This window comes from Ostrea edulis, chromosome 7, assembly GCF_947568905.1.
Source record: "Ostrea edulis chromosome 7, xbOstEdul1.1, whole genome shotgun sequence".
Lineage (NCBI taxonomy): Eukaryota > Metazoa > Mollusca > Bivalvia > Ostreida > Ostreidae > Ostrea > Ostrea edulis.
The window spans coordinates 20,790,488-20,808,615 of NC_079170.1; the positions used below are offsets into that span (position 1 = coordinate 20,790,488).

The following is an 18,128-nucleotide window of genomic DNA, read 5'->3' on the forward strand; positions in this document are numbered from 1 at the left end:
CTAGATGTAGAACAGGAAGGTGGCAGGCCTGTACAAAAATTATAAATTTCATGATCCCTGGGGTAGAGGTTTGGACTTCAGGGCGGGGCAAAACTTGGTATATAGGGTTTATAGGTAAAACATTTAAAAAACATCTTTAGTGTTATTGATACCACAGGTGCTTGAGGACAAGTAACAGCACCTAACACCCACCTACCTTCCCCAACCCCTACCTCCGGAGAATGTTACCCCCAGGCCTCTTAATTGTGACTGTTTTGACCAATCACTCCTTTATGACATATTTCTGGTCCATCCTAAGCCATAACTCCAAAAATTAAACTTAAATAAACATTTCAATAAATAAACAAACTTGACTAGTATATATGTATATCTTAATGGATTATTAAGCTATCATTACATGTAAAGAGCTAGATATCTGTTTGTGGAAGCTATTAGACTGTAGAACTTAATGACTGATCAATGTTAGACACTTGTCTTGTGGAACATGCGATCTATATGTTTATTTCTAGTTTTAATGAAGTGATTTGATACTAATAGAATTCTTCATTGGTACGAGTGTGGGATAGGGAAATTCCACTGAGGAGACGAGATTCGCAGTCTAGGAGAGCAAATCTTGTTCCAGAGGTGAAATTCCCATATCCTACACTAGTAAATAATGAAGGATTATCTTTCTTACATTTCACCTACAGTTTTAGAGCTTTGGGAAAATTCTAAATTATCAAAATCCTCATTTGAACTTAGATGCAAAAACTAATTAGATGGGCAGAAAGAGCATATCCGAAAATGGTTTACACTGCAAATTTGTGTAAACTAAAAAACCCAAGGTTGTCCACCAGAAATCTATACTACATTAAAATTTAAAGAAAACATTGCAAAATATTTTTACTTCACAGTGTAACGTAAATCTTCACTGTGTAATGTAAATCAGAAAATATATAACGTCACAATCAAATGACGTCATGGCAGTATTAGATTGAAAAATCTCACATGGCTGTCTCACATGGGTAAAGTTGATCTCACACTGGTGATAATGTGAGAAATATATTTCTCTTCTTAACAGAAATGTGGCCCTCAAACTGCTAAACGAGAGATTAAACAAAACAGACCAGCCCTCCAACTGGCCATCGATGGATGAAGAGGAGCAGGCCTCACCCGTCTCAACTACCAAGTCAGAAGATGCCCCTCCCCCGAAATCTTCCAGTGTCAAACTCCCCATTCCTGACTTCAAAGAAAACCATCAGGAGAAGGAGTCTCCTCCAGAGTCATGACGATTCAGCTGGCTACATTCTGTGTGGATGTGTGTGGGTGTGAGGGGGGGAGGGGTGTGGGGGGGAGCAATGTTTTCTTATTTTCTTATCAATTATTTCTTATGTTATATTGTCATAACATTGATGTATTTATTAGTGTTTTTGTTACGTAAACATACTTTTGTTTATGAGGGACAGAGAGTATGTTGTGGAATTTCAGTTGTATTAAGATGGTGATAGAAACTTCAGTAATATATATCATATATTTATGAATTCAACTCCTATATGTTTCTTTGTCAATGTTTTCTTTATGTTACCTTGTGAAATTTCTGTTTTGTGAATCATTGTGTAAAACTCTTTAACTCGATATCAATATTAATATGTATTTGTATTTGTTTTCATGATTTTGAGCTAATTGTGTGTACACCAGCTGCATTGATTTTATCAAGAGCACTGGTTTCTGTATTGCCTTACAATTCCAATTCATGTAAAACTTTAGAAAAATAATAGTGTTTTTTTTTAAATTGTTTGTTTTGTTTTCAATTGAATTTAAAGCGAAATTTTTGGTTTTCGTTGTTCACCTGTGTTTCACTATAATTACTGCCCCCCAGAAAGATACAATGTTTGAGGCAATGTACATCCTTCATTACGAACTTGGATGCATTCCAACGTCCTCTCAGAAACAGGAGAAGTGCATGGTGAGGTGGCAAATGATACAGAATTATAGTGCATGATATGTGGATCTGCAAGGTCGTGAGTCCCACAGTAAAACAACATGGAAACCAATGAATACACAAAGAAGGATGTAAAACTGTAAAATTTAGATTTCAACAAAAATTGGCAAGGGAACAAGATTGATTAATCTGTGTTAGAAGGTGCCAGGTTGTTATCCGACATTGTGAAATGGACAAACATGATTCTAGATATTTACATGTAACAGCATTATATATTTATTTCCAACTGAAACCAAAGCTATTGTTATCCACAGCCATGCCCGTATTTCTGGTTTTCATACAAGTTTGTAATTCACTTGATCAGTAGAAGACCGCAAGCAAGATTTTCAGAGAAGAATTTGTTTGTTGTTTGTATGTTGAAGTCCAATTTAAGGTTTTACTTTTATTTATTTTTTTAAGAGTTTTTTCAAGGTTACAGTTTTCAAATTGGAGTACAACTCGAACATCAGATGTGAATCCTGTTGGATCTTAGTTAAACTATTGTTTCGTAAGGGAATACATTGAGAGGGTTCAAAGTGGATTAAATTTAATTATAAGTAAAAGCATTTATAATGGAACCTATTGTGTGTTGGTCCATTAATGAGGGGGGGGGGGGGGATTGCAGATCTTGCTCCATCTTGTTTGGAAATTTTTTAACAAATTTAAAGGGACCCGCATATGATGCGAAGCTTGGTGAAGTTAAAGACTGATTGATTTTCTTTCATACAAGTATCTTATTTTTCATGTACTTAAAAGTACAGTATAGACAAATGTGTAGTCTATGTGCAGCAAAGATAGAAAATGTACTTGTATTCATTTTTATGATGTATGAAAATTAATGCTGTAAAAAGTGCTAATTAATGTAAATCTTGAAATAAGATAGACAGGCATACAATATGAAGTGCATGTTTAATTTATAAACAGCAGTTACAGTAGATTTAGAAGGAACTTAGATAAATACAACATGTACGAATACAAGTCTTCTGTGTTTTGAAACTTTATAATGGGACAAAGGGACACTGTACTAATTACTGTATTAGATATCCATTCAGACAATGTGTACACCTACATATATATACTTGTACATGTAGTGTATAACTATGTATACAGAATGGTGTTACATGTATAAGCTATGTCAGGTGTACAGGTTAACGAAGGGCATTGATAGCTAGTTCACCTGTCAATGTTGAAGTCTGCACAAATATTCTTTTTTATATATCTCATGTTTTTTTTTTTTATGAAGCACTAACGCTTTTTTTTTTTACCAAGCACTAGTCTGATTTTTTAATAGTATTTATTTGTTTAAGTTCTCAAAGGACTTTATATGTCATATACATGTAATCTGGGCCTGAAAATTGTCTTCAATTCTTAGAGAGACTGATTCACAATTTTCCTCCAAATTTTGTTTTTCACTTTAAATGATCAAAATCTACAGTCTAATATGTTCAGAAGGTTTCACAAAAAAATTAAGGTTATTCATCATGACACAGAAGCTCATTATAAAGAATTTATTGTTTGTTTTGAAAACAAAGATTGAGGTGTGTTATTGTTTACAAAGTTTTCCAAATAAATGGATATTGATCCAAGTTTATCATATACAAAATGTATATCACATCTGAAGAGTACTTTAGGTAAAATGTGTCTTTTAAAAGTTAGAATTTGTGATTGTACAAAATGAAGATGCTTTAAATTACAAAATTAACATTTTACTGGTTTGTTTGTTTACATAAAAAGACTCGAGTCTTTGTTTACACACATGTAACACAGAATCAAAGCTCAGATATTCCTCTTATCCTTGCATTCAGACGGTCCAAATTTTGGTTGTCAACATTAAATGAGCTATATTTTTGATAAAATTTTAACATAAAAAATGAAAAACGTTTCTTTCGAAAAACATGAATCAGTCCGTATAAAGTAATGTTTTATTTTATTTTTTAAAAATCTCAAACAAGAATAGATGCATGGCTTAGAAAATTACACTGTTTATTAATTATAGAATTACGAATTGCTACTGGATCCCGGTCTCTATATATAGCGTTTCCCTTACCACTAATGTAGAGCCGCTAGCTTTGTGATGAAGAGGCTCTCTTTTATTTGAAATTTACAGATAAGTCATCAACTGATGATTACCCATTATAACATTCAGAAGAGTCGACGTAAATCCATATTATACATACATGTCGTTCTGTTGCAGTAACAGGTTATTGTCAACTCTCTTTATTTAAAAAAATACCTGTACGTGTTTACTTTCTATACATAAATTTTATATCAAGTCAGACTAATCTGTAATTGTTATGACTTGGGAACAAATTTGAAAAAAAAAACTGCAATTCAATTGCACAGTTTCAAATGGTTAGAAGAAAAATATATCAAATGGTAGATTTCTCTTGAATTGTGAGGCGCATTTGTAGTTCTTTTATGATATCAGGTCAGAGTCTTTTGCAGTTCTTTTGTGATATCAGGTCGGAGTCATTTGTAGTTCTTTTATGATATCAGGTCGGAGTCTTTTGCAGTTCTTTTATGATATCAGGTCGGAGTCATTTGTAGTTCTTTTATGATATCAGGTCGAAGTCTTTGGGTGAATTACTCCTACCCATGCCTGTTTGTAAACATGTATTATAAACCTTTGGCAAAAATTGGTCATGCATAATCCAATTTTTAGGTCATGTGAGTCACTCAGGTGACCTATTGCTATTGGTTTGCGTCCGTTGTTGTGCGTCGTCCATTAACACCTTCTTCCCAGAAACTACCTGGCCAATCTTGACCAAATTTGGTATGTAGTATCTGTAGGTGAAGGAGACCGCAAATTGTAAATTTCTTGACCCCTACCCTAAGGGGCCTTAAATTAGAGGTAAAAACTGTAAAATTTATGTATTTCTTTAAAAATCTTCTTCACTCCTGGGAATCTAGCAGAGAAAGTGAACACTTGTGTAAGAAACACTAAATGCATAGTGATGTAGAGCAGAATGGCCTCTACCAAAAATTTTAATTTCATGACCCCCGAGGTGGGGGTTCTGACACCAGGGCGGGGCCAAACTTGGTATATAGTGTTTTTTGTGTAAAACACTTGACTAACATCTTCTTTAATGCTATTGATATTAAATTGAAACTAAATGGGTATTTAGAATGAGCTGGTACTCCTTTACTATAATTGAAAATTTGATGATCCCAGGGTAGGGGTTTTGATATAAAGATGGGACCAAAATGGTCAATTATTAAGGATGACGGACCTAATTCGTTTCTACAATAGAGATTTTATTCAAATTTTGATATAAGATAAAGGATGCATTAATGAGTTAAAATCAATGAAAAAAACAAATGAAAATCGTATTTGATTATCAGCAGGGGGCGTTTCAAAAGTTGGCTATGAAGTAGTCGTAATTGCAAAGGAAATATAGGGAAATTTCCAATGTGCAATATAAAAGTTAAAATTTTAAAAAAATTCTACAATAGTGTTTTAATCCAAATTAAAGAATGATTTTAAAAAGACAATAAGCTTACTAATTGTAATGAAAAAAATTGGGTCATCGGCAATTCTTTTTTAGGGGAGCATGTCAATAAGGACGATTTTTGGCCAGTTTTCAAGGAAAATGTCATTAAATAAGAAATGGATAGGTTTTCTACTTGTAGTTTCATACTTTTCTTATCTACTAAATAATTGTATGGATTAGGAAAAGGTTCACCAATCATATGTAAACACGGTGCATAATATTCCAGGAAATTTGATCCATTTCGTGAGTTTTGTCCCTTTAGTTGGAAATTACTGTCATATAGAGGGTACATAAGTCTGGCGAACTCCTCCCACAATTTTCAAGTGAGGACCATCATGTTTTACAAAGTGTTTGGGTATTGAAGATGTGCATGTAACAATAATGTTGATTTCCTTCATTTTTGAGAAAATTACAGGTTGTTGAACTTTGTCCATTTTGAGAAATTATCACAAGGAGAATACATTTGTCTGGTGAACTCCTCCCACAACTTTCAAATGAAAACCTTATTTTACAGACTCTTCTTTTGGATATTGAAGATGTGCATGTGGCAAGGATTTTGATGTTCTTCAATATTTGAGAAAATTACAGGTTATTGAACTTAATTTTGAGAATTTAGTAAGTTTTTTAGTACATAGAGAGTACATGATTGGTTCAGTTTTCAGTGAGAACCTTTTCTATTTTACAGGATGTTTACAAGAGTATTAAATTGAAGATGTGCATATGGAAATGATTTTGATTTTCTACAAGTTTTGAGAAAATCACAAGTTCTTGAACTTTTAAAAATCCATTTTGAAGAAATATATTAAATAAAGGACATGGTTTGTCCTTATTACTCCTCTCACAGTTTAGAATTAAGCTAGGATATTTGTAAATAACTTGAAGATGTACATAGCGCAAGGAGTATGATTCTCAACAATTTTTGATTTTCTTTGACTATTACAGAATGGGGAGGGTGGGATCAATACCAACGCCTGCATCGTCCTACTTGCTGATACAGTGAAGGTGCACAGGGACAAGGTGCTTACAAATCACGCTAAAATAAATTTAATTCATATAGGGATGTGGAAGGTTTGTAATGTACGGCGATGAACCCCCAAAATACAATTAATATTTCTAAACTAAACAAGAGGCCCATGGGCCACATCACTCACCTGAGTCACCTTGGTCCATATCAGAGGACTTTCCATATATATTTGCATGTAAAACCTTAGTCCCTATCATGGCCCCAACCTACCCCTGGAGGCCCTGGTTTTTGCAAACTTGAATCTACACTATGTCAGAAAGCTTTCATGTAAATCTCTCACCAGAGGGCGTATTACGCTGCGCTACAGGAGCGTAGCGGGAACGATAACTCTGGGTAGAGATTGCCGGCGCGCGCCCCCCTAAAATTTTCAAATTTAATGTAAATCGGGGTATCTTGTTTAGAAAAATGTACTAAACGATAAAAAAGCACTAATTTCTTCCATTCCCGGAGAAATAAATGACAAATTCTTTTGCTTTCTTGCATTACTTTATTGGGAGAACTTAATTTTGTTCCAATAACCCTTAAAATTTGCGTAATTTTATTAATTTCACCTTATTAGAAATGATAGAAAATACTAGTAGTACAAATGACTAAATAGGAGACATATTCCAAGCCTTTAAAATCCCGGAGCTTCCGGTGGCTTCGCCCCTGGGCCCCCATTAGGGCTTCTCCCCCCAGACCGCCTGCCTCATAAAGTGGCGCTCCCCGTAACCGCAATTCCTGGATCCACCCCTGTGGTTCCTCTTAACATTTTAAAGCCTCTTTTGGAATATGATTGGTAGGGCCCTGTAAATGTGCAATGAGTTATTGGAATCATTATTTTCACTATGGGAGCCAAATGAGGATTGAAAACAACTTTTTATAATAAAAAGCTGGTTCCTAGAATTATTGCAGCTATAGATTGGTGGTGTCCTGTTGATGTGCAGTAAGTTTTCAGAAGTCTTATTTTCACCCCGGGGGACCAAATGGGTTTTAAAAAATGATATTTGTTTTGACACAAGAAATAAGAATAAAAAACCTGGTTCCCAGAACTCTTACATTTTACGCACGTAGCCAAATTATCTTTTTGGAAGGCAAAATTGGTGGTAACCTACACCTGTATATATAGATGTGCAATAAGGCTTCGAAATTTTCATTTTTTAAACCCTATTGGCCAACTACGAGTTGAAAAACGACCGTTTTTATAAAGAGAAAACTGGTTCCCAGAACTCTTATATCTTATTCCGTTGCCAAACCATCTTTTGGAAGCTGATTGGTGGTGCTCTTTAGATGCGCAATAAGTTTTCTTTTTCTCCTCGAGATACACATGGGATAGAAAAACGACGAACAAAAACCTGGTGGTCAGTGCATTGTGTTATGTGCAACAAGAATATATTTGCTGTAAAAATTGGAATCTTAACTATTTTAAAAATATTTCAACAGGAAAAAAAGACTTTCCACATTTTCTAGAACTTCTCCTGAAACACTGATCATTTCAACGATACTTGACGCACACCACCCATCATTTAGTAAGACTGATTTTAAGTTCGTTGAAGCAAAAAGTGCCGTTTTTTAAGAAAGTAATACGAAAAAACAAATTACAATCCCTGTACTGTGAGATGAGAACTCGCGATATACGAATTCTATTCGGTGGTCAAACTTTTCAACGCATCAAATGCTGTAGGTGAAGAACTCGTAGGTTGTACGAACTTGATTCTGATCTCTTTGTATATATTATACTAGCGTGTATGTATATATATATATATATATATTATTACTACAGTAACTTGATCCGAGGAGTCGGATCACGTCGAGTTGACAGGCGCGGATCATCAGATCACACGAGACGCGAAGCGTCGAGTTTGATCTGATGATCCGCGCCTGTCAACTCGACGTGATCCAACTCTTCGGATCAAGTTACTGTAGTAATGATAAATTTATTATATACCCCCTATGCATTTTAAATCCACATTTATAAGATACTAAATGTAATCCAAATTATCAAAAATACAGACATACAGTGAAATTATGTTTTGTGTATGCAGTTTTGTTTGTGACACGGCCAATATTTTAAGCAAAAAACGTTGCGTTGATGCATTGTGACGTCATCAGTTTCAGAGGATCAGAAAACCACAGTGTGGTGATCCGGAAAACCGGATCACACGCTGTGAAATCCACAGTATCAAAGAACGATACATTGATGGGTATATAATAAATATATATATATATATATAACCGTTCTAATCAAACCAAGTAGGAGTTTGCTGTGTTTACATGGAATTTCTATTATTAGATTAAACATAATGCAAATCGATCATAAATGCACAAACACAAAGAAGTTTTTTGAAGGATTTCATTTTTTAGGCAAATATCTTATCCTGGGTACGTATCTCGTATATATTGCCACAGAATTATAGATGTACAACTAATCTGAGAATGTCAGAATGGCCATAACTCTTGTCAGCAGGACGCAATCCGAGAGATTTTGCAGCCATGATCATAAACCGTGAAACATTTAAAAACTAAACAAAACATCACAAATGAATTATGTGTTTATTCAGACAAATATTTTCTCTCACACTTCTACATGCATGTTTTAGCTTTTAATGACTGGTTATATGAACAGGAAGATAGAAACAGAACAGATTTCTGTTGTGATCATCACGAACCTCCCACTCCACAGTAAGGCGAAGCTGAAATTAATCAAGTTCACACCATGAGCATTAAAACCGGGAAGATGTCACGAGATTGATGTGTACATTAATTCAAATCGTTCATAATTTTAAGCTTTCGACATGAAACTTATAAACGGTTGGTTAATTAGATGGAAACGCACGTACATGTACATTGTATATATATAGTGATAAAAAAATCATAAACTTGTGATACATTTTGAAATCCATAAACTGTGTACACTTTATATCTAAGTACTTTATACATAGTTAATTTAAACGGTATCCCCCCCCCCCCCAATAAATAATTGAATAGAATTAGGCAACAGGCATAACCTATTAATTACAAATACCCCCCCCCCCCCCCGCTCTCTCTCTTTTTAACAATAGAAATATATACATTGTTGATACTTCTCGTGATCTATATTTGAGGTACAATATTTCGACAAGATATGATGACTATATTTACCTGAGGATAAAGCGGGGACACGTAGAGGGAGTTGGTGTATACGATCTCCTTTCCTGCTTCAATCGGTCCCGACATTGACCCCATGGGGACGGTGTACGGAACAGGCAGACTTAGAATGATCCCGTGGACAACCGATTTGAAGGTGGTAGAGTTAATCTCTGGTAAAACAAGTTAAAATGAAATTGTATAATATATCATGAATACATTTTGTAATAAGTTTCTCAGTTGAAATACCTTTGAATTATAATAGTCAATCGCATAGCATGCATGTAGATGATGTTTTCTTTGAGAGAACTCATGTAAAGTTTTACACATTACATTACACAAAAAGACTAGAGGCTTACTCGGGGTAAAGGTGGCCGTGAGTGTTATGTTTTTGCCATGAGGAAGTGGACAAGGTTCCGCCGGGCAGGGGTTCACGTCCACAGTGCTCAGATGACCATGTACAGCCTGTGGTGTTCCTGAAAAATGAAAAATAGAATTTGCTCACCAAGGCTTGCTGTGAAAGATAAAGACCATATAGTTTATATCACATTTCACACCATTAATATGTTGATAAGGTCCGAGTTTCCACGACTTGAATACTTTTAAGGCGCCAGTGTCGGATTTAAAGGGGGAGGGGGGGGGTGCGCAGTCGGCCCCCTCCCCTAAAATTTTCCAATTTAAGGTCAATCATGGTCTCTTATTTAGAAAAATGTAAATGATAAAAGAAGCAATAATTTCCTCTATTCTCGGAGAAATAAATGACAAAATCTTTTGATTCATTGAATTACTTTTACTGAAAGAACTTGCATTTTTCCAAAAAACCGTAACATTTGCTTTATTTTATTAATTTCACCTTATTAAGAATGACAGACCTCCTGTCTCATAAAGTCCCCCCACCCCCACCCCCACCCACCACGCCGTAATTTCTGGATCCGCCCCTGGGCGCGGTATCAGATTTAAACTTAAAGAGTGCTCACCAAATTACTTAAATTTATCATTTGATATGAGACTTGGTAACAAATATACATGTGGCATTAGGGACTGGGAACGCATTTTACACATATTGCATAAATGTGCTGAAAAGATAGATTCATCGCAGTATGTTAGAAATTTAGTATCCTTTTTAATTATCACTTTTCCAGATCCTTGCTAGAGACCTTACAGCTTGTCATATCGTTTTTTGTGGAGAAAAAAATATGATAGTACTAAAAAATAAACATGGTTTTATTTGAAGATATTGTATTTCCATTTTAATTAATGTTCCTTTATAAATTCATCTACTTATTCACAACGGTAAGAAATCCCCGTGTATTTAAGAATTCAATTTGAAGCTAAGAATAAAACAATACACATAGACTTACTACAGGAGGTGAATTTAACAGACACAGCATTAATTGTCGTAAGAGCAAGCACGGAGAAGATGAAGAATTTGATCATGATTCTGGCTGGGCTGTCGTGTTCTCACAGAAAGAGTACAGAATATTTGTTTCACGACCTTTATCATATCACTAACACTTTGACTGATCTACTCCGAAGGGAGGCCAACGCTCACAAGTTTCGACAAAGAACAGAAACTCGTATATATACTGCTCCGATATTACACTCTAGCGTACCACCATCCTTTATAATTAGCACAAACATGCATGGATTTGATTGGCTGATGATATATTAAACTGGTTCATAGTTAGTTTGTTGAAATGTTCATCTACAAAACTTACCTTGTTTTCAACATGGCACCGGCCAGGTGAAACAGATTACTTTTCGTTATTATCAGACGGTGACTGGTTGCTTCGTATTGACCACGCCATACGTCACAGTACGTGACCTTTGATATTATCCACGGGGTTTCAATTCCAAATACATGTACATACAGTCTTTGTGTAGATTAGAAAATGATATTCACAAGTTCCATAACCAGTGCGAGTAAGTAACTGGGTTTTTATTTTTCTTAAACTCGAGTTCCTTATTTTTTTTTTAAATACCCCAAGGACACCATCTTTGCTTGCCAAGTTTTTACTTTCCCGCTCTCTTCTCTACAACATTTCATTTCATTCGGAAAAAAAAGGAAAAAGTCGAAATCTAAGTTTATTCTTGATTAATTTGATCTTCGGTTGCCCTTATTTGTATAGTATATGCACTGCACGTGCCTTCTCACACGTGGTCGAAAAGAAAACAATATGGCGTCGGTAAGTTCGACATAGGGCGGGCTTGATTTGACTACACCGATCACAAAAGTGTACAACTTTCCTTCATCAGTTGTAAAGGTGTACACTGTATAGGGCATGTGTTTGTAAAGTTGTAAATATACCGAAAAATTTAATATGACTGAAAAATGGTGAGACGGAATATTTGCAGAGTTTTTCAATCTGTCTGAATTTTGTTATTTGTTGAATATCTATGGGGAAAATTCCAGTGTATACGCAAGATCGCGACTACTTTTTCCGTCTTAGTTTTAAATTTTACTTTCCCCTTTCAAAGTCTCACGAGACCCAGAGTATGCGAGAATTTGGGCATGTTGGTAAATAATACCAGTTCTGCAACTTTTGTCGTGATCGATTCACCCGATTTTAACAATGGTGTACTCTCATTGTATTGCAGTAGACTGTAGTAATGATTCAAGAAAGAAACATAGTACGCAGAAATATCCACAACTGATGGATTTTAATGGAAATGTGGTGGATTTTTTCCCACTGCTGTCAGCCAGGAAATTCCCAAAGCTGAGAAGAGCTTGCGTCAAAATATATAGCTTCGCGAGCTAAATTCAGAAGTTAATTTTTCCCGTATCCAGACGTTTTTACACACCTTTCATTTAAAAATGCGTTCAATTGTGGAAAGCACATGGAGGCTAATTGTCTTCCGATGCCGTGTTTTGAATAAACAAAAATGCCCAAGATCGACACGCTTTTCCGGACTTCTTTACAAGAGAGTTCCGCTAATTCGGTATTTACGATCTTGCGTATTGTATGAAGTTATTTACAAGAGTTTATAATTCCAGTGTATTGTATGAAGTTATTTACAAGAGTTTATAATTCCAGTGTATTGTATGAAGTTATTTACAAGAGTTTATAATTCCAGTGTATTGTATGAAGTTATTTACAAGATTTTATAATTCCAGTGTATTGTATGAAGTTATTTACAAGAGTTTCAAATGTATTTTATAGAATAAAAGAAAGGGATTGATATTTCATGCAATCATACAAAACAAGTTCAGCGCCAAAAAATCAACAACTATTTTTAGGTATGACCTGGTATTTTTCACATGTATTGTATTCACGGTCACGTGGTCAGCACTTGGCTAGATCGTTTCGGAAAGAAAGCGTGTAAAATGACACAGGCTGTATTTTGAAACTGCCGGTATTTTCATCTACATTTCAACAACCATAATTTTTGTATGCCTATCTAATGGAGATTTTTGTTTTATTTTAGTAATGAAATACCGTAGTCTCATGGAACAAGTTTTGAAGCTCCACTGAGAAAAAATCCTTTAGATACACTTAGTTTTCAGATGACAAAGACGTCCTATAGGTACAAGTCCCTAACACCGACCTAAAGTTTTTTTTCTATGCAGCATTTGCCGATCCTTTGTTTTGTTGTTTTTTTTTTTTTGTTGTTGTTTTTTTTGAAATCCGATATCTGTAAACTCAATGCACTCAATTTAACTGAATTATATAATACATGCAGAATCAATATATGGTGATGAAGACATATATTAATTTTCTTTCGATTTTCATTTGAGATATGAAATGACACTTACTGCATGTGGTGAATTTGACAGACACTGCATTGACAGCGGAGAAAGCCAGAGCCACCAGGGTGATGAATTTGATCATGATGAGAAGTTGCACGGTCTATCTCTTCGACTGGAATTGTAAAGTGCAGGGAGACAGCACTGCTCCCTATATACACATTTCCCGTATCCTGATTGGTCCACATCCAGGGGAAATTCAGATTCTCCTACTTCGTGTACAGCAGATCCCCCTGATACCATAATTAATTTGTTTTAAAGTTAAATGTAACCAAATCGTGTATGTAACATTCTCTCTTCAAAAAACAAGTATAATATTGTAAAAAGTTAGACATTGTTATATTTAGAGATGATTGCGCTTACCTTTTAAAGAGAATGGATCAGCCCGGGCAGAATCAGACCACTCTATGTTTGATCAGTCGATGTATTTGAAGTTTCCAATCTTCATGTTTTACCTGATTTTACGATCACCTGATAGTTCCTAAGTCCAGACGAAATGATCTGGTATACGTGACCCCATTCCTCGCCTTATGAGGTGCTGATAACAAGAACGATCTTTTTTTTTTTTTTCTTTAACGGAAGAAATATTTAGTTTGAATGGATTTAACTCTTATGCTTATCAAAGAAATAAAATCTAATAGCACTGTCTTCATAGTGACATATATCTGTGTTAGTACTGAGTAAAGCAATTTTAATCAATCTATATCATGTAACTTTTTTTCAAATGAAATAAATGTAGCAATTAAATCAAGTAAGCATACAAAAATTTCCTTTCAAATTTTCACTATTACCGAGCATCAAAAAGTGAAATTGCAGTGCACATATGTTTTCTGTCCTAAAATGTTTTTGTTTTAATTAAATACAATTTTAAAACTTTTCAAACAGACGCACACATCCAACGGGTTCCGTTGATAAGACGGGTTAAAGTCTCGAAACACATTTCGGTAGAAATACCCATTTAACACTTATCCAAATATAAAAACCGGATATGGTTGTAAATATTATCATAAAACAAAAGAAAAAGTTAAAATATATACACGAAGGCGTATTTAAATTTTTGATTTATATTTCCACGATTTTAAATTCATAGGCGATAAAGCGCATCACAGACTTTCATACATCTTTTTCTCACTACTCCCTTTGGAGGGATGATAAAACGTGTACAGTGAGAATAATTCTTAACCATTTGACAGAAATTGAGGACAGAAAGTACACTATGAGGACAAAATTCTGTCCTCACAATTACGTCCCCATAAACCTGATTCACAGCATGTGAAAGATGTAGATACAAATTATGAAATTAGTGAGGACAAGTGGTGTGGGGACATGTTCTCACGAATATTCTCTCTCAAAACTATTTTTTCACAATTCAAAAGAGAGTATTAGATAAACTTTTATAGGTGTCCCTATAGCTATAACAAACACAGTACATTTTTGCCTTTCAATAACATGTACGTGTATTCCCTTCTATACATTGTGAGGACGTCCTCACTAAACAGGTTTCATTGTCCTTGGACTGATAACAGACACTCAGAATTCCATCCCCCTTTTTCTTTCGAGATTTATGCTTAGCAAAATCATGCGAAAATAATACTGAAAATTAACAACATGTAAAGATACAAAATAGTCAAATATTTTGGTTTTTTAATAAGAGCTGGGGTCAATAGATTAATGAATTCTAATTCCAACTGTTTGATGAATTTTCAGGCTGCGTAACATATAGAATATATATATCTTTGTGTTTAAATCAATTTTCTCCACAGTGTAAACGTACAGTGGTATATTCAGAGCTATAATGTATTAATATATTTTGTGCATGTCTGTCGTGCGCTTGATTTATTATCTCGTGCTTTCGATTTATCGTCTCGTGCGCTCGAGATTTTATTTGATGCGTTCGCCCTATCATTTGAAGAGCTCAGCATAATTACATTTATCTCGTACGCTGGACTAAGATATTATTTCATTATATACTGTTTACTCTTATTATTTCATGAAAAGGTATTGTCAAACAATTCCTTGTCAATACGTGTTCACATGTTTTTATTCGTTCTGGTGAGAGCATATTGAACGAGGACAAAGTCCAAGGTCAATATAACCTCATCAGGTCGATTAAAAATGCATTGACCGACGACAAAGAATTCTGATTGAAATTGGATACAGATAGTTTACGAGATAAAAATATTATGATATATTCTGTGATTAGTCGATTATTGCCACTTGTGAGCTTCCGGTATAAAAAGTTTACTATACTACGAATAGATGATTTATAAACTCGGACAGTAAATTAAAGGAATCTATTTTTAGTTCGATAGGGGTTATAATTGTTCTATTGTTTAGCACATATAGGTAAGGTTTGCAACATTTTAAGAGAAGCTGTCAGTAACCATTGAGAATTGTCTTTTAAAAAAGTGGAAAGTGCAAAAATCACAAATCTTAATAAAAGCTTCACACTTTTGTGTATAGTGATATTAAATGTTAAAAACGTGAAAATTACGGGAACCGTGCATCGTGTTTCCATGGCAACGGGCCGTACCCACAGTTAAATCATTAGATGTTGAATTTTTTAATCTTTTCAAAAATATTTCTAACAAAACAATTTTCCAACAATGTACAGTCAATGGAAATTCAAGAAAGCGTTTAAATTATTGTACTTGTGTTTTAAAAAGCATTTATATCTTCTTTTCAGACAATATTTTCTCTGAAACGTAGTAGGGCTTACATTATATTCTACATGCGTTTTTAAGATAGCTATTTATACCACCAATATCGTAAATAAAAACAGTTAAACAATTTACCCTGTTTTGTAAAACCCCTCAAAACTCTACACTAGGGCCTACTATTTTACATAATTATTACCCCCCCCCCCCCTCCCTTGATACGAACTTTCTAGAATTAAAGGAAGAAATGAATGAATATTACTTGACAGACATCATAAAAAAAGAGTATATACATTGTGTATGGTAAATGTTATTGATAACAAAGAATATCCAAAATATGCCTAGTACATATACCTGTATGATATTCAACATGGTGTTGATGATTTGAAATTTAAACTGGACTTTGAATTTGAATGAAGGGTGTATTTAGAGACACGGATATTTTAATGACATTTCTCTCTCTCTCTCTCTCTCTCTCTCTCTCTCTCTCTCTCGTGAAATTATTCATGGAATTGAAAATAATGAATTACTGAAGAATAGTTTAAAAACGTCAAGAAAAAGCGTGATGAAGAAGTTTTGGAATGTGCCTCTGGATCCAGCAAAACTCAAATACAGCAAGGAAATATGTCTTTCAAATCTAAGTTTTGATAAAAAGTTGATATGATAAATAATGACTGATAAAATTAGATGATTTGTGAATCGCAGAAGTATGAGCAGATAACACACTAAGGGGAGATATTCGTTTAGGTATAACAGCGATTTTCCGACATTTGTGTCGATTAAGGGAATTTAGAATTGCCTTCAGTCTACCAGTAGGCATCTAATACGATGTCGGGTTTACCAATTCAATTCAATTTATTGGATCTCATCACCATTATGCAATGGTATACAGAGATATAAAGACAAAAAGCTGTTATACATACATTTAGTAAATAATGCATGCGTGTAATAAAGTATTTATCAAGTTAGAAAAAACCGTGTTATTATTAATGTGAAGTATGGGCATTCTAGGTAGGGGAGCACATGTTATCTATTTTCTTATTAAGAAAAAAAAAATAGATAAAATATAAAAAAAAAACCACAGTATTTATTGTTAGACGTCATTTGTTTAAAGATATTTTAATTTTTATTTGTTTAGGTTAGGTGTCAGGTTTACCCGGCACCGTCCAATAAGTTTTTTTTTTTTTTTTTTTTTTTAAATTCAATAAGTTAACAATTACTGTCTACTTGTTCTTATAATGGATGGTGTCTGCCCTGTATTTAAAATCATGGACAGTAATTGTAAACTTCTTGGACACCTACCGGTAACTTTTTAAATACAAGTGGACTCTCTTCTATATAAAGGCCTAACATAACAAAGGATTACAAAACAAAAATGTTTTAAATGATGTGAGAACTGTGTAACAGCATTTTCATAGACAGCATCACTGTTAAATAGATGAATGGTTCCATGCAACAGACCATAGTACTGTCACCTGACTGTTCAGAGCGGCTCGTAGATTTACCCCAAAACACCCAAAAATACCCAAGAACACCCCAAAACACAATGAAAAGACCCAAAAACACAATTTAAAATAAAATATTGGTTAAAACTATGTTATTTACGCAGAAAATTGAACAATTTCGTCGTATATTATTTGAAATGGTATCAATATACATAAAAGAGTTATTTCAAGATCGATAACTCGGTTAATTTTCCCTGCTCATCGGAGTCACATGACATATAAATGTATATTTTATATTTAGATGAAATTTTTAAAAAAAAAAAAAAAAAAAAAAAAAACAACGGAAGAAGAAGAAAAAAAAAATTAGATTTTAACTGAAATTTTAAAAAAAAAAAAAAAAAAAAATGAAAATTCATATTTAATCAATGATCGATATTGTAGGCTAAATTATAACATCAAAGGAAAGCAATTAAACTTTAATTACTGGAGACCATTGCAAAGCAGATATGAGTAGATTGTAAAATAAACATAATTCGAAAGTAAAGAAGACTCATGATTGTGCAATCGGCGGCATCAAATAATTTACTGTTTTGATCATTTAACGAAATATTGATATTGTTTGTTTTACACCAAATGCTATTGGTTAAATTATTTATTGGTTAAAATTTTTACTAAAAAATCAATTTTTCTTTAATATATGA

At 34.0% G+C, this 18,128-nt stretch overlaps 2 protein-coding genes across 2 annotated transcripts in view; one reads left to right on the forward strand and one right to left on the reverse strand.

The window, feature by feature from the left end:
• The window catches only part of LOC125655509 (transmembrane protein 115-like), a 9,342-nt gene extending 5,673 nt beyond the window's left edge, over positions 1 to 3,669 (forward strand). Inside the window, exon 3 of the mRNA XM_048885837.2 lies at positions 1,061 to 3,669. Coding sequence (XP_048741794.1) covers positions 1,061 to 1,268 — 208 coding nt within the window. The 3' untranslated portion in view covers positions 1,269 to 3,669. The remainder of the gene's footprint in view (positions 1 to 1,060) is intronic.
• A 5,324-nt stretch (positions 3,670 to 8,993) lies between these two features.
• Positions 8,994 to 13,558, reverse strand: LOC125655522 (NPC intracellular cholesterol transporter 2-like). The gene is made up of 4 exons (XM_048885862.2): positions 13,335 to 13,558; positions 9,940 to 10,056; positions 9,596 to 9,753; positions 8,994 to 9,147 (listed from the first exon to the last, which is right to left on the reverse strand). Exons 1-4 carry the CDS (start codon positions 13,408 to 13,410, stop codon positions 9,058 to 9,060), a joined length of 441 nt encoding a protein of 146 aa, XP_048741819.1. The 5' UTR covers positions 13,411 to 13,558; the 3' UTR covers positions 8,994 to 9,057.
• Between the last annotated feature and the right edge of the window lie 4,570 nt (positions 13,559 to 18,128).